The sequence below is a fragment of the Haemaphysalis longicornis genome, unplaced genomic scaffold (assembly GCF_048455015.1).
Source record: "Haemaphysalis longicornis isolate Haplotype H1 unplaced genomic scaffold, Haemaphysalis longicornis Haplotype H1 scaffold_3, whole genome shotgun sequence".
Taxonomy (NCBI): Eukaryota; Metazoa; Arthropoda; class Arachnida; order Ixodida; family Ixodidae; genus Haemaphysalis; species Haemaphysalis longicornis.
In genome coordinates this window covers 1560938-1583232 of record NW_027526335.1, presented here as the reverse complement: position 1 = coordinate 1583232, position 22295 = coordinate 1560938, and the positions used below count along the sequence as shown (strand labels likewise).

Sequence of the window (22295 nt, the reverse complement as noted above, 5' to 3'; positions counted from 1 at the left end):
CGCGGCGCGGAAAAGGCGTTTCTTTTTATTGTTTAGTCTCTTGAGATTATTATTGTACCAGGGCGTGTGAGCACGGGATCGAATACGTCTAATTGGAATATAGGTGTTAGTTAGCTCATCCACATAGGCGCAAAACAATTCCCAGTTTTCTTGCACAGTGCGCTGATCAAATTTTGTTAGAAAAGGCTCCAAGTAAGCGCATAATTTTTCGTTTATAGCGTCGAAGTCAGCGTTTTTGTAGTCACGGATTAGTTTCACAGTGCAGGGGTTGCGTGGAGGAGAGACGTTCATTGTAAAGTGCAACACAGAGTGGTCGCTTAGGCCGGGGAGATGCGTGATACCGGATAGAAGATCTGGGTGTGTAGTTAGAATTAAATCTAAAGTGTTGGCAGATTGAGCAGTAGATCTGGTTGGTTTTGACACAAGCTGCGTTAAGTTAAAACAGACACATAATTCTACAAAACCTTGCGACTGCGAAGAAAAAGGCTCAAGGGTCGGACCATTGGAGGACCAGACAATGTTAGGGAAAGTAAAATCGCCAAGCAAGAGAATCGGCAGGGAAGGGTAACGGCACACAACCGTGTTAAGAACATCATGTAGATCAGCGATAAATGTCGGTGCGGCGTCAGGAGGGCGGTAACAGGCCCCCAGTATTAACTTTGTACATTTGAGGGTAATGCACACCCATACTGTTTCTGACTGCGAGGCCACATTATTACGAAACGAGGGTATGTTACGAGATACAGCTACCAGAGTTCCACCTCCGTGTCTGCCTTCTCTGTCGCATCGATATACCTTATAAGTTTTATCGCCCATGCAAATTTCGTTACTGCTCACTTTTGCGGTTAGCCAAGTCTCGACTAATGCAACTACGTCAGCATCACAAGAATTTGTAATAGAGCAGAGTTCATCGCGTTTGTTCATTACACTTCTGATGTCAGAAAAAATAAACGATACCGACCGGGAAAAAGAATCGCGTGCATCACTACCCCTCGCTAATTGTTAGGTGGCGGAACTTGACGTACTGGATGAAAGAGGAGGGCGACTGGAACGTGCACGAGTATTAGAAGCAGGCCCTTGGTAGCGTTTTTTACCACTATCAGGACCACGTGGTGCGATTTCGTGAACCGTGTCGACTGAACGATCATAGGCAAATGTTTTTTTGTTCACAACTAGCTTGTCATGTCTGAGTTTGAAAGCTGGTAAATTAGGAAGCGCTTTGCCGAATTCCACCAACTTCTTACGCGCGAGCCGAGTGGCTGGCGAAAAATCCTGGGACACCGTTATGTCACAGTCCTTAAGATTTGAACGCTGTGCGAAGACTTTATCTTTAGTTTTGAAGCTTAGAAATTTAACTATAATCGGTCGCCACTTTTGTTCTTGGTAGGGACCACCGAGACGATGCGCATGCTCAACAGCTTCGCAAGGCAGTCTGAAATCCATGTTTTGGTTTATTATATCAAGAATTTTCTTTTCGGTTTCCTCCCACGACTCTGTTTCGTCAGAAACCCCATGAAAATTTAAATTTTCACGGCGAGAACGGTCTTCTAAATCATCTAACCGACAATGGAGGTCAGCGTTTTGCTCGGTAATTGCCGCAACCGATTCCTGGATCGTTTGCAAACCTGTTTCAATATTGTCGATGTCGGCAGATCTAGCCTCAATTTTGGCAACCTGTCATCGATAGCCACTATTTTTGAGGCAAGGGATTGCTGTGTGGTCTTAATTTCGTTGACGGTCTCTAAAATATTATCCTGCCCTTGTGCGAGGACACTTGATTGTTGTTTTAAGTCGCGCAGGTGTTGAAGAATTTCTTTACGCCAGTCTGAATCTGGGTCTGAAGTTTGTACTTCGCCATGTTTCTTGTTGGGACCAGGGTTGCTTTCAATATTACCGCAACAAAGTAGTAGTAGGCCAAGTACATCAGAGCACTCTTTGATGGCAACACACACAACACTTGGGCATGGGAGCAGCAGTAAACTACGGTTGCTAGAACGCTTTGCATATAACGAAGTTGTGCTACAGACCTGAACAAGACGAAGGCAAGAGATGTCAGCCATGGGTACAGCAGTGCCGCTCCCATGCCTACTGAAGTGGCACCAGATGAGGGGGCTTCTTATATCCTGTTGCGATGGTTCTCCTGCTTCAAACGATGTGGCTCTTGATGAAACTTGATGAAAATGACTGATGACCACGCATTCGGCATGCGCGCTCCGGTAGATACTGTCGCTGCTTTCGGCCTCCCCCAAGATAGCGAACGGCGAATCTGCAGCTACTGTGCTCCCGCGCAGGCAGGAGACAAGCAACCCCAGAACCTGAACAAGACGAAGGCAAGAGATGTCGAAGGCAAGATGTACAGCAGTGCCGCTCCCATGCCCACTCGCGTGACTAACTCTGATGGGTCGAGATGGAGAGGGCATTGCAAGGGTGGCTAGCGGGAAAGGGGAAAGGGACGAAAGTTCAAGATGGCTTAATTTGGGACCGGCCGTAAGCCGCTTCACTGAACAGTTTCGAGCTTCGAAGGAAGTGATCTTGCCTGACTCAACATGTCGCTCAGGAGGAACGCTGCAGGAGTGCTTCAGGAAAGCATTTTATGATAAAACTTTCTTTGCAAAGCTACTCTTCGTGAAGAATGTGGTCGACGTTTTCACAGATTTTTTGTTGTCTTCGTTTCAAATAAAGTTAGCCGTTGGCCCACCTACTCAATGATGATCATAGGTGACCCTCTTTCACAAGCTGGGTGGGCGCTTCATGAAGACAGAGTCTTACCGGTCAAAAAAGCCAGAGAGTTGCCGTTGTAAGTCAGAGAGGACATGTAGCATGCGATTTCGTCCTGGGAACCCGGAGAGAAACAGACATTTAGGCTGGGCGCTAGAAGCTTTTACATAAAATGCACTCAGTACATTCTGTCACGTGTCACTGTGTTCCGTTCACTATGGTTTTACGAAACTCTCTGTAGCCTACCGATTGGAATGCTACCCCGATAGTCATTTTTTCAAATAAAGTAAAGTTCTTTCATGATCTGTTGGCTTATGCAGTGAATGTATGTACACACTCGCACGAACTCTTCCGGTGCTTGTCTTGAGGCATTTCATAGTCACTGTTAAAAGAGGTCTGTGCGGCAGAAACTCTTCTGCATCGAAGGCATTTTACTTGTTTAAACATTTCTGTGTTCCCAGGATGCTGCTTTTGGGGCTCCTCTCGGTTGTTTTGCACCCCTTCTAGCAATATTTCTCAAATCCTAATGCTCGTTCTGGCTGCTCCAAAAACCAATTTTCCTGCTCCAAAACTTACTTTTGGCTCATCCAAAAGCTGCTCCAAAATGACTCGACCTAATCACATCACTGGGTACACTTTATTATGGGAGCATACCACTTGCATTTCGTCCTGGGAGGGTGACGTCCCCAGTCGGGAACGCCGTGGGCCCTGGCCGTCCGCCTCGCCCTGTCCACGAGCCAGAGTTGGTCTGCAGCAGGGTCGGGGCTGCTCCTCGCTTGGTTGGGCAATGGGTGGTACGGCGGTGCCGGCGCAGCCCCACAATGGAGCAGTACTGGTATTCCAAGGCGGCATTAACCACTGGTTTACCCTCACACTTATACAAGCGATGTGCAGGAAACAGGCCAAAGAGATGAAAAAGATACCGCTTTCTTTTATTGCAAGCCCTTGTTAGGCTTCATTTCATTGCACGCCAGAATGTTTCTCGCAGGAAAGAGTAGGATGACAAATAGTAGGTCGTCGAGGCCAAAGCGGAGTTTGCAGCTTGTGGCGGCGGGACTCAGTCTAAGTGTGCGGCCTATCGAGACGCCTGTGTGTCTCACGAGAAGCACTGCTGCTCCAGTGGCGGCGATAGTACCGGAACCTGCGTTGCGTTGGCGGGGCATGGCTTGCAAGAGGACTGAGCAGGTTGGTCCTGATAGAATCCCTGTTGGCAGAGGAAGCACTGCGCCACGTCGTGATCCCAGTACATCCCCGGAGGGCACTCCACTGTCCAGCGAAAGGGAAAAGGGAGAACGTGGTTGCCAAAGGGCCACTTGTAGGAAGTGCAGTCGCTGTCTGTTTCAGTAACAAACTCAAACGCAGCAGGCCAGGTGACGGGGAGGCCTGTTTTTCACTCACCGCATACGTCGGTTTCTCCATTGAGTTCGTCGAAGTATTCGGATCCCTGCAGGCAACCCGTCGCCGGGGATGGAGTGTACGCTGTAAAAAAGAGTACGCGAAAAGAGCACAGGGAAGTTACACTTCTCGCTGACGCAACTGCCATTGGACACTTCGTTGGAAGAAATACCTTCGAGGCTGTAACATTAGCCAATTGGCGGTTCTGTTGTATTTGTAATTAATAACTGCGAGAATCATTTTACTGAAAATAACTTCTTTCAAGCAGCATGACGTGGGTACATAATATTACAGGAGGAGGTCCCAAGGTCAGAAAAACCGCATGCGGCACCTTATATAATTTTTCTTCCTCTTATAACCTTCCATAGGTCCTCATTTGTTTATAACACGTGCTTTTTTGTTTTAACAGTGAAGGGATTGCTTCAATGGCTCATTGGCAAGCGTGCTAATTGTATAGGTAATTTAAGTAATGCAGGTGAAAACTCACCCATCTCTCAGTCCAGCGCACAACCATATAACATTAAGAACACAAGGTCTTTTCAAATGCATGTGTGCTTGAATATTCAATACCTCGAATACTTCAGCAGAAAAACACGCGCTGAAGCATCGGAAATGACCTCACAAGTTAGTTTTGTGCCGGCATCATACCTTTATATATTTACTCAGATTGTTTTCTTGTTCTTTTTTTCCTTTTTGGGCGATAGTTGAGTAGACGCGGCGCTTTTTCTCATGACCGAGTGAGCTTTCCAGGCATACAAATGTATTTGCGCAATAAACGTTCGTCTACATTTTTCGAAACGACCCATGAAAGACGTAAGCCGCTTACAAACAAACCCGAAACTGAACAGATAAGGGGTCCAAAGAATGAGCTATGTACAAAACATTGATTGTGCTCAGATAGCCTCACATCTGAAGATCTGGAACTCACACATTAAAAAAAATCTATTAACTACACTCTGTAACACCATTGCGCATCCTTTTCCTGGTTGTGCACTGCAGCGCTGCCTCGCCACAGAGCACAGTGATAGTCCGTGGGAAACAGATAGCTCGAGCGTCCACTTGCTCCTGCTACACTCCTGCGAACGTAATCGCCGCAGCGGCAACCACGCGGCACTAAACGGGCCTAAATGGTTCATTGCATTTCCCCCAAGAGCACTGCCTCGCAGTGAGTGTTTCACCGAGGGTCACGTTTTGAGCACGCGACGAGACTCCCTTCCGGAAACGAAACCTTTCTTAGTACGCGCGCGCACGCACGCAGCGCCCGTGACCGTGAAGCATGCTGCACGGCCGGCGCCGCCGCGGCGCGCGGCCGATCTAACGACGGACAAGATCGACCGGCTCTCCGCGATAGATAATCTCGTAATGAACTCCGGATGACCGGTTCCGCTTCCGACCACGTCGTAATTACTTACACCGCGTGGGGGCCGCCGTGGGGATTTTCAGTCGGGGGGGTATACTCGAGAAGACTGCACGCAACCGGTTGGGCTTGGGCGCGCTGCCATGCACGGAACGACCGGAAATAATTCCCCACAAAAAGGAAAGTCGGCTGCGGTCTACTTGAAAGACGTGCATGCGCTCGAACTGGGCCAAACGACCAGTTACAACATTAAAACGCAAATTATCTCCAGAAAATGCGCGCAAAAAGAGCAAGAAGCATTGCAGGCGAACCAATGCTGCTTTGCGAAAAAAAACTATGTGGCCGGACTATAAACTTAAGTTGCATCTTTAGCCCGCTTAGGGAGGAATAAGTTTGACATTGTGACACACGTCCACACGTCGCAGCTATAAACCGCATTCGCGATACCCGTGGTGCCGTGGTCGCATAAAGCGCGAACAACTTACAAATGCCTAAGAGAACAGACTGTTTTACTAGCAGCGCGTTGCTTTACAGTAAGCCTGCAGTCGGTATTGCTTTTAGATGCCAAATATTCTGACCTCAGCCGCCATCACGCAATGAGAGAGAGAGAGAGAGAGAGAGAGAGAGAGATAGATATAGGGAGAGAGAGAGCGAGAAATAGAGAGAGATAGATATAGGGAGAGAGAGAGCGAGCGAGCGAGCGAGCGAGAGAGAGAGAGAGAGAGAGAGAGAGAGAGAGAGAGAGAGAGAGAGAGAGAGAGAGAGAGAGAGAGAGAGAGAGAGAGAGAGAGAGAGAGAAACGTTTATAGGCTTGGACTTGGTCCTTGCCGGCGGTCCGAGTTGGTAGGTCTCCCCAGTCCAGGGAGCCTCCGGCGGTGGCTGCCGTCTTCGCCCAGTTCCCCAGATTCATCTGGTACTCCGGATCCTGGTAGACGAGCAGTGCCTCCTACTTTTCAGCACTGTCATGTTCACCAGTTGTATGGGCGCTTGCATTATCTTGTGGTGCGGCAGTCCGTGTTGTTGAGGATGTTTGACTATCCACAGCAAAGTTTTGGCGGCGGTCTTCGCAAGGGCACTCCAGGATCATGTGCGGCAAGGTGTCGGGTACGTATGTCGCAATAAGGGAAGAGATACGGAAATTGCGAGGGGTAAATGGGGTTCATGATCATTCCGCATGTGTATGTGTTTGTTTGGAGGCGACGAAACCTCACGCTTTCTTCCTTGGTGAGATGGGGGTGTGGTAGGGGATATCTCCTCCGCTCAAGTCGGCAGTGCTGCAGTGCTTCCCTACAGGCATAGCGGGTACGTCTTCTGCGTCCGTTGCAGCACGTTGGCAGGAAGGCCTGGCTGGTATGTTCTCGGGATGCAGCATGCGCTGATTCGTTTCCCGCCATCCCTTCATGGCCCGGGATGCAGGTGACGTGGGTGTCAGGAAGTTGCGGCGCGTCTTTAAGATTTTAGGTGACGTCGCGGACACGCGTCCTTTTTGGAAGTTCCGACATGCCGCTTGAGAGTCGGCGAATTTCAGTGCTTTGTCGCAGCAGGTCGTCATTGACAAGGCGATGACTGCTTCTTCCGCCGTTTCGGAGTTACGAGCCGGTATTGTTGCCGACGTCAGTTCCCTGCCTCGTTGTTACGTTACGCTTATTGCGAAAGCAGTGTGGTCTGGGTATCCAGCAGCGTCTGTGTATCGTGAGTTAAGATCTTTTGCGTATTTTCGGAGGAGTGCCTTCGATCGTGCCTGTCTTCTTTCTTTGTGGTAAGTGGGGTGCATGTTCCGTGGTATGCGAGCTATACAGATTGACGGTCGGAGTTCCAATGGTAGTCTGGCTTTTTGGTCGGTGTCCGCGATGTAGGTTTCACTGTAACTGAGATATCGGAGTACTGCTCTGCCCCTAGGAGTGAGCTTGAGGCGTTCGAGTTGGCTGGCTTTGTGGGCTTCGACTATCTCCTCCCACGTATTATGTACGCCTAATTTAAGCAGCTTGTCGGTAGATGCCATGAAAGGAAGACCCAGAGCAGTCTTGGTTGCTTTCCTGATCATAATGTAGATTTTTTATTTCAGCGTTTTTAATGCTAAGTATAAGGGGGGGGGGCGTACATTATGGGTTGCCGTACAATGGTTGAATGATCCGCAAGATGTCTTGTTCTTTGAGCCCTCTTCGTTGATTTGTGAATCTTTTAAGGAGGTGGGTGACTTGTGTCACTGTTGGCTGTAGGTTGGGAAGATGAGCTGCACCCGACCCATCCTTGTGTATGGTAAGACCCATTACACGAAGAGAGTTGACCCTGGGAATTTCCACACCGTAAAGGGTGACGCTGGGATCCGCATCAAGAAGTATGGGTAGTAGTCCTCGAGTTCGAGCCTTCACCACGAGAAGTTCGGTCTTCTCCGGAGCGCACCGGAGGCCGCAAGAGTCTAAGTAGTTTACAACCACGTCGATAGCCTCCTGCAGAGCGTCCTGTTGTTTCCCAGTTGTAGGCGCTCTCATCCACAGCGTGAGGTCGTCTGCGTAAAGAGCATGCCTTAGTCCTTCAATGGTCTGAAGTTTCTGGCAGGTGTAGCATGGCGATGTTAAAAAGCAGGGGGGAGACTACCGAACCTTGAGGCGTGCCTTTGTTTGGTAGGTGGAATTTTGAGCCTCGGTGGTTGCCGATGCCTACTGTTGCCGTGCGATTCGTGAGGAAGTTTAGGACATAATTGTAAGCTTTGGGGCCACAATTGGTACTTGGCAGATTTTCTAGGATCTTTTCGTGCTTGAAATTGTCAAAAGCACCCTTGACGTCGATGGCGAGTATACAGGACTTGCGACGGCGATCCAGGCGGTCTATTATGTCCTACTTCAGAAGCAAACAAAAAAAAAACATTATCCGGTAGACAGATGCTGCCGGAACCCAAACATCGTGTCCGGTATGTGCCCGTTGTCCTCGAGATATGGCATGAGCCTGTCGTGGACCATGTGTTCAAGAAGTTTGCCTGCGTAGGAAGCCAGCGATATAGGGCGAAGATTCTCAATGCGTAGATGCTTGTTTGGCTTGGGAATCATTGTCACAACTGAATGCTTTCACGTTGTCGGTAGTTCGCCTGTTTCCCAGCATACGTTAAAATACTGTAGGAGCGCTGGTGTTGCGTTTGAAGGTAGGTTACGGAGGAGCTAATTGATAATCTTTGTGGTGTGAGGTTACGGGAGACTCATGCGAGGTACGTAATGGGACGCAGGTTTAAGACAGAAACACGGAAAACATGGAAGCGATTTATAGGGATTCACGCAAGTGTAGACGTAGGCGACGAAAGGCACAATATAACACGGACAGGCACGACGGTGGAACAGCCACAGTAGCAAGAAAGGTGACAACTACAAACAGTCACAGTAAACGTTGTGAACGAAAGTTAGTGTTGTCTTACAAAGCGAAGAAATGGCATGCTCATGCCGAGGCACATGAAGGCAGGGCGTCGGAGATGCGCCGGAGGCAGCGGCCTTGCGAAGTCTGCAGCAGAGGCGAAGGGCGAAGAGAAAGCAGTCGCACTTCTACACAATGTAAAGGCTCCCCAGGGTGATGGTCGGGACGGGGTGCCTGGGCGTCCTACAACGGCCACAAGACACCGGGGTTCTGGCCGTCCTACGACAGGCAACAGAAATCCACGACCTGCCCGCTGGGCATTCCTACGCTGTTCCGATCATCCCCTGCCTCTTCTTCTTCTGCCTTCCTCGGCTGGGATTCCTCTTTGAAAGATTTGTGCCATTCTTTCGGCGGATTGGCCATCTTTCTGAACAGGTACCTCATCACAATCTTGTCTTTGCCGGGCGAAGTGTTCCTTGTGAGTTTGGCCCGGGCTGAAGGGCCGATCGAGGTCGGTATAGGTTGGCCCCGGTACGGATCAGCACTTGTAGGACTCGATGTGATGTCACCGGTAAACTTGCGTTGAATCTCACGTAGTATGTCTTGTTGGGTGCCTGCGTACGAGTGGGTTATTTTTTGCTTGCTTTTGCTGTATTTTGTCCGTGTAGTCTCCAGGAGGCCTCGTAAAATATGCCAGGTCCTTTTCGTGCTGAGGGTGCCCTGAAGTTGGTCACATGCCTTGTCCCAATTTTGCCGGTAGAGTATAGGGCGCCATATTCTTCGGCTTTCTTGGTGATGGCGGCGATTTTCAGCTTGAGTTTTCTGTCGTGCTTTTCTCTTTTCGACCGTTTGAGGAGGCTTCTTCTTGCTTCCCAAAGGTGGGAAAGGTGAAGGTCAACAGCGGGAATACCTGTGCTCAGTTTAATTATTTTTGTGTGCTCTTCAGCTTTCCCGAGTATCTTAGGAAGCCATTCGTCAATTTCTTCGATGTTTCCGGGATTGAGGTCGGCACGGAAGGCTTTCCAGTCCATGAGCTTTGCTCTACCGGACCGCATGGTTCTTTTTCGATGGGTTATCTCGATTTTTAGTATGTGATGATCACTTCCCAACGTCTCATCCAGTCGGGTCCATTCCGCCTGCGGGATGCCGTGGGTAAAGGTGAGGTCGGGATAAGTGTATCTCGAGACGCTGTTTCCTACTCGGGTTGGTTGCGGCGGATCGTTCCAGAGACTCAAATGGTGGGATTGGGCTGCGTCATGGATGCGCGTCCCATTCTTGGTCGTTGAAGGGACCTCCACACCGCGTGTGGAGCATTAAAGTCACCCGCTATCACGACTTTGTGCCATTTCGTGATGTTCCTGATTTTTCTTATAAATTGCTCGAAGTTCGGCAGCTGGTCTCAAAGGGGGCTGTGGGGTTCACATAAAGAGATTTCGCTGAGCCTTTCTGCCAGGTAAGATTTCAACAATTGTATGGCCCATGTTTGCGTCCGTGATTTCGTGCGATTGGCTGGTAAGGGTAATTTTAGTCAGTACTGCGGTGCACTCGGTTCTGCTGAAGGCGTTATGTCCTTGAAGGCGAATGTCAGTGCTGTATGTTTCCTCAAGGGCTACGCCTGATAGATCTACAGTTCCATTGCCAGATTTTGGTTTGAAAGGCGTCTATGGCGCCGTTAGTTTGGACTGCCACCTTCGAAGGATAACGCCACATATTACGTTTTGCAAGCCGGTAAGCGATGCAAAGTAAATTTGGGGTGACACGAAGCTGACATGTGTAAGGATCCGACAACTATGGGGTTTTCAAGAAGGCAAGTGTAGCGCACTCTATCTGAATCGCGACTAGAAACACAACCGCTGTTTTCATTCTTTCTTTTTTCTTTTGCCAAATAGGAAATCAAACGAAGCAGGACTGTTCCAAACAACCTGGGACTTAACACAGGTGCTGGAACGATGAACACAAATATTGAAATGAACGAAAAGGAGGTACGGGCCGGTCAATAGTAATGACTCAAGGAGCGCCTGGTGAATCATATTTGTAGCCCCTTTCGTGGTTAAAATAAATTGCGCTATTCTGCAATAATTCTGCCACACAGTGCAGGAGAACGAAGACGGATTTCCTGTGTTGAACTCGCGTATGGGACGGAAGGTGGAAACAAATGTTCGTGACGCCCGTAAAGGAGACGCATCCGCACGACTTCTGACTGGCCCGCCCAAATTTGTCATGGCCTGCGTGCTTTGGTTCAAAAGAAACAGTACTTAATTGTTTTCGCTTCCCCTAAAGAGAATGTTTCGTTTGAAAATACATCAGACGCCGCGCAATGTTTCCGCGCGTTAGCCGATCCATCTGAGTACACATGTCGAAGAACGTTGTTGACTGCAGAGTTACTGACATGAGCAACACGAGCGTTACCTAGTGGTCTGATCTGAATATGGTATTTAGCATACGCAACAGTATAAAATTCGCGCTTGTTTCTGTGTACGAGAAGCGATGACGTTAATGAATGGAACGCGCCATCGAATACGACGTCTCGAGAGCTGAAAATCCAGTGCTAATTTCGAATTCATGACTTCCATTACAACAACCGAAATATTGCAAGGGTGTGTATCAGGCACACCATGTTATCATCTTTTCATGTCTCTTTGTTCGTTTCTGCCGGAGCACCCCACGGCCGATATCACCGTCTCAATCCCTACGGATAGAGAAAGGTACATAGCTTTGTGTCTATGTTGCACCCCCCCCCCCCCCACCAATGAACTTCACCGTTTTCATGGTGCAACCCAGCACGCCAGCTGTATAGAAACACGCCGCGAAAAACAGACTCTTCGCGAGGAAGCTATCAAAGAACTTCCTTTGGATGAAGAGGTCAGAAAGGGGAGAGGGGTGAGCAGGATACCCAATAAGCATATTGGAGTTACTTCAGGATATTCATTCTATCGCTCCACACTACGGCCCTGGCGTGAGAACTCTATTAGAAAATAATTGTATCGCTTTTATTACCTTCAATTTACACCTTGGCGAGCCCCCCCCCCCCCCCCTATGTAATGTCCTCGGGCCTTTAAGGAGCAAATAAATGAAATTAACAGCAAAAGCTTTAATCTGAACAACTACAAAAATACTTGGAATGCGAACATTTGGTCCTGGGCTTTGCATATTTCCAACTTTTATTGAAGCCAATGTTATCTGCATTTTTCTTACCCATTCAGTGGATTAGGCAACAGTCTTATATAGTTTGTTTTACAAGAAAAGCCAATATGTAACGATATTGAATAGCTGAAGAAGTATTTAGTAACATCAACGCCATAAGTATCTGCACCACATATGGTTGTCTGTATTAAAGACGATAGTCTTTCTTGGGCTACTTAAACCCAGAAATTTTGGTCTGTCTGTATATCTGTCTGTCTGTCCGTCTGTCTGTCTGTGACTCGATTCAGCCACCCGGCCAAAGCAAAACAATGCCTGCGCAATAGTCTTATATAGTCACAGCTAAATCTACCCGTCTATGTCCGGTGTAATGTTCATACTGGTCAACATTGTTGAAGAAGAACAAGACATTACGCAAATATGAGACAACAAATCAATACAGAAGTGATATTTGCAGTGTTCGTTTATGAAAAATCAAACATGCTTGACTTTTGCGAAATTAAATACTTCATCAACTGCAGAAAAAGAATTCACTCCGCCGTCGCCTGCTGTCGCCCGCGCCACTATAGCTTCTGGCGCCATTTTAAGAAATAAACCGGCAACAGTTACGCAAGGTTCCACTAGATAGGTTCCACGTTCTGCTCGCAACGCACGTGGAGTACGGAAACGCGGTTCCATAAACGTTGAAGTAGGGCGCCTCGATTAACGCGCGTCTTCGCCGTACGACAGCGTTCGCATCGAGACACCCGGTTTGGACCAGTGGAACGCGGGAAATTTAAAATGATTTAAGCAAAGCTTTGGCGTCTTTACTTTGGGAGGAGCGCGACGCAAGAGGAACAACATGAGAGGTGAGCGGGAAAGCGAAGGGAGGCATTTACTTCGCAAAAGCCGATAAAGACTATCGTCTTTTGACGGCATCTGCAACGAAAGGAGCAGATACGCGGCCAATTTTTAAACACGGCGACAGCCACGTGAAATAACAAATGTACCATAGAGTGGAACTACTGGGTGGTAAACTACTCCGTACTAACTGCGTTTCCGCGCCCTCGTTGTGAACGAATAAACAGCGCACTTGTGCGTATTTGCAGCCTGCTAACCAACCTTATAAACACCTGCTCGTATTTCACAGCAGCGCGTAATCCGATCTCTTACTCTGTTTTTTAAATGCAGTAACTATGGCTTCGTACCCGCAAAAAAGGAGAAGAATCTGCGAGGAAATGCAAAGCCTTCAGATTAAAGCAGCCTTCACAGTGTGCCGGCCTATGGCTCGGTAGGAAGGCGACATTATTCCATCAGCTGCGTCTTATTTGGAGGCTTCCACCGTCTACAACATTTTTTTCTGCCATCTTTGCAGCAGTTTGTAGGTATGCGCACTAATAAAGTTATGCTAGACGCCTTCGCGAAGGCACGTTCGAGGGCGGTGAAGGCGATCGGCGCGGCCCGACCGACCCACAGTTGTGCGCGTCTGCCGCGGCTGGCGCTGCGTTCGCCCGGCAAACTCGAGGGACCGGTGAAGTCCCCGTGGGGCGTCTTCACCCCAATGCTCCGTAATGACTATCGAAGTGGACCAGTGTACGAATTCGACGAATGACGTGGCCCAGCGTTCAATTTGAGTAAAACAGGGCATCTGCACTAGGACACTGCGCAGTGCAAAAGGCCTTGTTAACCTTGGGTGTTGTCCCTGCGCCCATGCATTTTAAGTGCGAATGCACTTTATAAGCGACCCCAAACCATCCACCGCCGCCGGCGGCGGCGGCGGCGGCGGCGGCGGCGTCCGCAGTGCTCCTCTATATTTAAAAAAGAAACAACATCCGGCGCCAGGTTTCGATCCGAGGACTTTGCGGCCGCAGCGCGACGCTCTACCGACTAAGCCACGGACGCCACGCTGATATCAGTGTGAGTAACGCGCCTTATATCTTTAACGCATTCAAACTACGTCGTCAGCGGCGTGCGTTGGCGACTCAGCGGCGTTATAGCGGCTTGATAACTGCGTGGTGTACACGTGATACTACAAACCCGATGGAAGAGATGGAAGAGAAGGCGGCGAGGCGGTGGGCTGCGGGGGCCGAGCGCAAGCGCCGCAATCGGGCCGACAACCGTGCATTCGCACTTTCACATTCTCCCCCTCGGGGAAATGCGGGGGAATTTTTTTAAAGACAAATCATACGTTGGGCGTCGTCATTCGTTGAATTCGAACACTAGGCCACTTCGATTGGTCATTTTGGAGCCTTGTGGTAAGACACCTTAGGAGGACTTACCGCGTACTGCAAGAACTACTACAGTTAGAATAGTAATAGGCAACATGAACAACAATATAAAGGATTCAAATTTGGGACAAACAAGTAGAACACCCCTGGCCTACTAAGCGCGTTCTAGTGCATGTACGTACGAATCAATTTTGAACACCCGCGGTGATATTTAACGCCGCCGAAATCTCGAACGAACGGGCATTTCAATTATTCAACGCCAGAAAAACCCTTGGTCATGCTTGTTCTAAATAAGGAATAATAACTTTGTACCTCCATGCGAAAACCAACAGCCCCGGCCAGGCACCTAATTCGTAGTGTCGTGCTAGCGGCAGTTCCATGGAAAGGGAACATTAGACTATTGACGGGCCCGTCGTTTTCGCGCACCATAGAGAATGTTGCCAGAGCAGCAGGGCTACGACGCCTGTGCTGGCCGTCAAGCCATTACGCCATTAAGTAACAAGCCATTAAGCAATTAGCAAGCGGCCATGCGGGCAATTAAGCAAGCGTGTATACGAAAGCGCGCCCTAACGGCATCAAAGCAATGCGAGTGCGGCCTCACCCTGTTAAAAGCAGCCGGTCTCGAGCGCGTGTGTCGACACCCGAGATCCCTCCATGACATTGACACTGGGGCAGGTTACTAACCGGAAATGTGTGTCTCTCCCAAAGGTACCTTGTGTGTAGGCGCACTACGTTCGGAAGGGATGAAAAAGGCAGTGGGTCGATTGAATTGGGACGCCCAAAAATGGCGCGTCTCATGTGAACGGTGCTGTTGCGGTTCGGCTTGTAGTTGAGTGAATGAGAGAGTAAGGGTTTCTTGCTTCGCTTGAGCTTCGTCTCCGTACAGGGCTTGCGTGCAAAGCCCCGTACAGAGCCTTGTCGGGCCTTCAGCGCAAGTCGCTAAAGGCCCGACATTTCGATCTGCTTCACATTTGGGAATACCGCCGTGGCCGTGCCACCTAAGCAAGGTTGTAGTGTCAACTGCCACGCGTGCTCCGTGAAGTACGTTGCCGCCATCACCGACGCCAACAAAGCAAACCCAAAAGGATTCGCATCCCGGACCGTCTGCTCCAAGTGCTGCGCATGCAGTGTGCGGGGAGTATAATCCCGGCGTGGTGAAAAGCGACGACAGCGTCGTCTGTGGCTCATTTGGTAGCAGCAGCGGTGGCTGAAGGAACGCAGGCTAAATGTCTTCTGCTTTTACAGGCTGGTCGGCCTTCAGTTGCTTTTCCACAAAACTGTTCTGCCCCCACTGCTGCTACCTCTGTCCTGTCTTGAGTGCCTTGCAAGATGACGCCATGGTGACGTGTGCCGAACCTGCTAGAAGAATTGGTGAGCTAGAGGCTCTTTTGGAGCGTGAGGCGGCTGACACGGTCGAGCAAGCCTACGCGAAGATCAAATGTGATGCGGACGCTTCTGCACCGGATCATTGATAACGAGAGGTTGTTTGCAAAGGCTCTGGCAGTCAAAAAAGATGGTGGCTTCACCTGTGGACCGACAACGGCCACATCAAAGCAAGACCACCGTCGCCTGTATAAACATTGCCTAACGCGTGAGCGAAAAATGGCCAAACAGCCACTCTCCTGTTGCCCTCTCCTACCCTTTCCCGCTCCGTAGCCTTCCTGCGTGCTTTCATATGTCCGCCAGCCAGCGCCGCTTCTCGGAAAATATGCAAAATAGTTGACTGTTTGTCTAGCGTCCCCAAGCGGCTCGCCTACGCCATCTTGTTTATCTATATGCCTGACGGTTTGGTCTGTCGCAGATAAAAGCGCCTAAGTCACGGCGGACGTCAAACCACTGGTGCTGCCGCAGCTGATGCCTTTGCGCGCTTACCTACTTCGATCACGGGCCCGACATTTTCTGAGTGGTGCATTCCCCCCTCTGTCCCCCCCCGCATTTCGTCCTTGCTTTGTCCACGCTGCTACCACTCCCCATACGTATGTTAATATGTAAAAACAACAGAAGAAAACTATATGAGAAAATGAAATGACATGATGTTTGCGTGCAGGCTCTCTGTCTTTTTCGTTTTTTTTTTCGCCGGCGTATACCACGCCCCGACAATATTTTTAGCTACGCCACTGCTCGTGTTCTTTATTAAAAGTGCTATTGCTACTACTACCCGTACCGCGGAAGCAAACCGATTCAACGCGAAGCAAACGGTGTCAAGCTGCAAGAATAAGAAGCCGTTCAAGAAAGCAGACAGCTCCGACTAGAGCACTGCAAGGGCCCGGGCCCGACCCGGCCCGCGGGCCGGGCCGGGCCGCCCGAAGTGGATTATCGGCGGGCCCGGGCTCAATGCCGCGGGCCCGGGCCGGACTCGGGCTCGACGTCGTGGGCCCGGGCCGGGCTCGGGCTTGAATTCATAGGCACGGCCGTTGATAGGTCCGACGTGAAGTGTAGAAAAGAGCATTAAAATGAATATTCTTGGTTTATTTTTGCGCGTTTCTTGGTGTTATTTGTGCGCATTGTTTTAAAAACGTGTTTTGCTAGGTCTGATGGTCACTATACTGCAATTTTAATGACATTTCTTGTACTGCATCAATATTTTGTATTTTGGTGTATAACATATCAAAGATACAATTACAAGAAATGCCCAAGAGAGGAATGAATTAATTCAGATATCCTGGAGCTTTGCACCTATGTCTATGTATGTACACGTGTGTTTTAGATGTCGCAGCAATCAAAATGCGGCTGCCGTGGTCCGGAATCAAACTCGCGTACCACAGAAACACCACCGCTTAACAATCACTGGAGGGTAAGTATTTCAACGCGCGTACATACTCGTTGATTCAAATGCGGATAAAAAATTTAAGCAACACCACCTTATGGCCGAGACAACCACGTGAAGTTGCCAAGAGTCTGGTCTACAAAGGTGATGGTGTCTCTCATGTTAGAATACGAGCTATTATTAAGCCGATGTGGCGTGAACTGCAGATGGTGAAAGCTAAACTACGTACACTTTTAAACCTTTCTTTTTTGCGTTTCAGTTCATGACGTGCTTGTACAAACTAGATGCTCCGTCTGATCGCCCGGAATATAATAAACAAACTTCCTTCAGCGTCAAAGACCGGGCCTGGTCACACACGCGCGGGCCTTCCCTAGACAAAAAAAAAAGTTACCGGGCAGGGGCGGGGATGGGCTTAGGATGGCGGGCCCGGGCCGGGCTCGGGCCAGGCTCAATAATGATTGCCCGGGCCCGGACCGGGCTCATGCTAGGTGTTACGGGCCCGGGTCGGGCTCGGGCTTCGTGAAGCGGGCTCGGGCCGGGCTCGAGCCTTAAAATCTGGCCCGTGCAGTGCTCTAGCTCCGACAGCCATCTTTCCACAAATGTAGCAGGCGTGAAGCGAGGGACACGTTAAACAAGATCATCAGTGGTCCCAGAACTAACGCCCCATCGCAAGTAAAATGGGAGCGAAACGGCTTTTGAAGCTCAACAGGCAAGCTGACAGACACGCGTGGTAGAAGTGGGCACAGCGTTCACGACTCGCGAGCAGTGACGTAAGGCGGGAAGTCTGCCGGCGCGCGCCACATAGTGAAGGAGTGGCTGAACTAAGCGTCCCTTCCGTTCCCATTACCCACCGCGGTGGCCTAAGGCGTTGAGCTGCTGAGCACGAGGACCCGGGTTCGATTCCCGGCCGCAGCGACCGCTTTTCTGATGGAGGCGAAAAGCAAAAAAAAAAAAAATATTGCCCTTGTACTCTGTGAAGAAGGATGACCGGCAAAGCTGGACGCAGTCCACGGAGTGCACGAAACGAAACACCTTTATTGTAATTTGCGATTGAGCATACTTCTATAGGTAATTATCTGAATCAACCTCTGAAGGATCCAAGCTTTGTTCTTGCAGATAAACATACAACTGCCTGTGTCCCTCCCGCGTCGTAAGCATCTTCCTGTTTCCGTAAGACCTGGTTCAGACTGTTGCCGCAACTGTTGTATTAACTTTAAAGAATGACGTGATTTGACGTCTCAGCCAACCGAACTGCGAGGCATGCCATTATTTTATGTCCGTAGATCACGATACGGCTTTGGCGTCAGTAGTCTGAGCATAGCCTTACACACAAACCCAATCCGCTCTACCACTAAGGACTTCGGATAGGTCCCATTGGGCCGTTTAGCGTCCGCGTTTAAAACTCGCACCAGCACAACGGACATGCCATCCATCAGTACGGGCATGAAACGTATAGCTGCACGTGCACGCCCACCTCATCCCTCCCACTACGCATAAACCGGTAACCGGACCTGTGCGCGTGCTCAGAAGTGACAGACGCCGTCGAAAAAATCCCCTGAAAGCCCTCTGAAGAAAAGATATTGGCTACCGCTGGCGTTTCAAGCGGGCAAGTTGCTGTTCATCCGGGAGGGGTTCGCCGCTACTCGTCGAGCGGAACTTGAGGCGGTAGCAGCGGCGCCAGCAGCTTTCCGTTGTTTTTGCGCCCATTCGCACTTCTGGTCGGGCCAACGATTCAATTATTGCTCTTCTTATTTCAAACGAACGGCACGTACCTGTCCCATAACGATTTAAAACCTGGAAGCCTTATTCTGGCGTACAAACATGTGGCAGTCCGTTTTCCTACCCCTCGTATGCATCTTACATTGGCTGTAAGATGTCTATGTAACACATCAATCCACACCCGAAGCACTCCATTAAGGAGGACAGCCGACTAACCGCTGGTGCGACCGGGCAGGGGCACCCGATCCGAGCTCTCTGGCCTCCGACATACGAGTGGTAGCGTGTATGATGCGAGCGGCCAGCCGCTGTTGCAGCCGTGAAGAAGTCCAGAAGCAGTAGGCTAACGGAACTGTTTACTTCATAGCGAGAGGCGAGCCGAAGCCAAAAAAAACATACAATGCCCCGACGGGCGAGGTTACAATACAGGACTCGAGCAGAGCGACCGCATGGATTCGCTGCTCAGACAGGAATGAATTTCAGCGTTTGGGCTGCTTCTATTTATACCCAAAAGCAGCAACCGTCAAAACGCCAAGTAGCAACACGCCACGAACGTCACACACACACACAACGTTCTTTCCACAGTTCGTGAGTCATCGATGGCCTCGTTGCACGTGGAGTCCGAGAGAGGGGAGAGGGTGTCCTTCAAACATGCTGAGACATGGCTCGCCGGGAATGTCGAGGCGTGACTCACCGACGTGATGGCACCTGACGGCTGGGCGCACGTCCGAGAAGAATGCCTGGGCGCGCCGCCGAATGTTGATCGCGCCGATAGCAAAGCGTCCGAGCCGGGCATGTAGAGACACGAAAGTATGATTCATCGACACGCGGGCGCCTGACGGCTGTGGCACACGTGGTGGCTTCGCACGAGGTGGCTGATGCGGGAAAATACGGCGGCGTTGGCCGATTCGTAAGACCGCATTGAGCCACGTAATTTGACATCTAAATCTCCCACCAGCACAACCGGCATTTCATCGGTAGCGGCATGACGCCTAGTTGTGCGTGTCCCCTCCTTTTTAACCTGCAAACCGTGCACACAAAACCGACAAGCGGTGATGGCGCATACTTAGGCGTGAAAGACACTGGCGAAAATGTCGCTCGGAAGGCGTTCCAAGCTGAAAAAGATATATGGGCTCAAGCCGGCGTTCCAACTGGGGAAGTTTCTCTTCTACCTGGAGCGATTCGCAGCTACTTGGCGAAGTGAATTTGAGCGGAAACGGCGACGGCGGGTTTCGGTCATTCTAGTGGGCGCAGCCTTTTGGCAGCCGTTACCTTTGCTTCGCGCGAAGGGCATCTTTTTACGTCCGCGGAACCGAGTGAGCGAACGCAGCACTGACGAAAGAATGAGAAAACGGAGAGGAGCGTCTAGCGAAAGCTGAAGTGGCGTAGGACACGTGCGGCTAAGGCGTCATCTCTCTCACTGCCTTTCCCTCACATATGTCTCATGCGTCACCACCAAGGAGCGCCCTCCCCCTGACACTCCCCAAACGCTGTTCCATTCTCCGCTAATGCAAACCACGAGACGTTTGCGCGGGAGGTTCGAACACAATATGCAACAACATGCTCGCTGCTCCCTTGTGCGGGGATGATATGAACCACGTGTCATTTGCGCGGGAGGTTCAAACATGATTCGCAACATGCTGGCCGGCGGCGGCGGTTCAGTGCGAGGTAGCAGCAGAGTAGCGCACGCTTCGCACGCGGCCGTACGTTCGCTTATCATGCGAATACTTCCTGAGAAGCAGGAGAAATGCGCCATGACCGAGAAGACTGCAGCTCGGGCTGCGCTCAAATTTCATATTCGTCAGTGCAATTTTTTTGCGCCCATCCCTGCTTCTGTTTATTTCTCGCGAATATCTGATAACCGCCCTACCGCCGTTAGCTGCTGACTGCGCAACTTGCCAAAGGGGCATCGGGGGAGGTGAGGGGGAAATAGTTGTGAAACAGCTGCCATCGGTGGTGAGGAGGATCCCCGGAGCGGTGCCGAGTAAATCGATGACACCGCAATGAAAACTGGGGAAGGGGGGGGGAGGGGCGTTAGACATACGCTGCTTTGAAGTAAAACGCCCGTGCGTTCGAGATTTCGGAGCACGTTAAAGATCCCCAGGTGGTCAAAATTTATCCGGAGTCCTCCACTACGGCGCGTCTTATCGCCTGCGTTGCGTCGGCGCGTTAAACCCCTACAATCAATCAATCAATCAATCAATCAATCAATCAATCAATCAATCAATCAATCAATCAATCAATCAATCAATCAATCAATCAATCAATCAATCAATCAATCAATCAATCAATCAATCAATCAATCAATCAATCAATCAATCAATCAATCAATCAATCAATCAATCAATCAATCAATCAATCAATCAATCAATCAATCAATCAATCAATCAATCAATCAATCAATCAATCAATCAATCAATCAATCAATCAATCAATCAATCAATCAATCAATCAATCAATCAATCAATCAATCAATCAATCAATCAATCAATCAATCAATCAATCAATCAATCAATCAATCAATCAATCAATCAATCAATCAATCAATCAATCAATCAATCAATCAATCAATCAATCAATCAATCAATCAATCAATCAATCAATCAATCAATCAATCAATCAATCAATCAATCAATCAATCAATCATCCGTTCACATTGAAAAGCGGGCGACGCGTTAGGCAATGTTTATACAAGCAGCGTTGGCAAGGCAGACCAATGACAGCCGCGTGTTTCGAATCGCATCCGAGGCAGATTTCTCGGTGTTTCGCTAGCTGGGATCCGCGTGTAGACATCGCGGTAATACTGTAAATTCCCTTACATCATGGCCACACTTAAAGCTTTTGTTCGTAACCCTTGTTTATCAGCAATACACTTTAATGCTCGAGGTTTGAACAAGCACTCTGACGAATTTACGCTTTGCACAATTTTTCTTGTATTTGCATGACAGAAACCTGTAGTTCGCCTGATGATAAAAATTGATACGGGCCTCTATCCCACTCACCATAATACTGCTATCGCTCTAACAGCAATCACGGGGGCACGGCTATTTTTGTTTCACCATCTATAAAATACAAAAGACGACTTGATCTGGAACAGGCCGTGATAAATTGCGAAACGGTGTGGATAGAACTCAAAGATTGCCTTTCACTACCTCATGCTAGCAAAATTATCTTAGGTTGCATATATCGTTCACCGTTATCATTGGTGCCGGACTTCTCTACCGCCCTTAACTACCTTCTTAGCACCATTTCATCTGAAAAGCATAAAGTTGTTATATTGGGTGATATTAATATTAATATCGTAGACGACGAAAATCCTACAGGCATTGATTCCACCAACTGATTTTTTGTATTTGTCATAGAGATAATATACTGACTCTAGAGGGAAAGCGCGCCGCTGAGCCAATGGATTGGAAGCGTACGACACATCGTGGCAGACATGATACAACGATTTGAAGGTTGCAAGCTGAGGTTTTGCTTACTATAAACGGCGAAAGCGATTGGTTGTAATCTGGCAACGTGCTACTGTGGCGTTTCCGCGTCCGGCTAGCGAAGCATGCCGGGAATAATTGTAACATGCCGGACCGCTGGCCAGGCGGATTCTGTGCGTCGACGGCATTGCGTAGTTTATCTCCTGTGGGTAGGTAACCGA

General features: G+C 49.5%; 1 protein-coding gene across 8 annotated transcripts in view; it reads right to left on the bottom strand.

Annotated features, from left to right (window-relative positions):
- Window positions 1–3625: 3625 nt before the first annotated feature.
- LOC144173833 (uncharacterized) overlaps window positions 3626–22295 on the bottom strand; it is a 268949-nt gene continuing 250279 nt past the window's right edge. For all 8 annotated transcript variants that reach the window (XM_077702098.1, XM_077702101.1, XM_077702095.1 and 5 more), the window contains 2 exons: window positions 4117–4197; window positions 3626–3984 (listed from right to left, as the gene is read on the bottom strand). In XM_077702098.1, coding sequence (XP_077558224.1) covers window positions 3815–3984; window positions 4117–4197 — 251 coding nt within the window. In that variant the 3' untranslated portion in view covers window positions 3626–3814. The remainder of the gene's footprint in view (window positions 3985–4116; window positions 4198–22295) is intronic.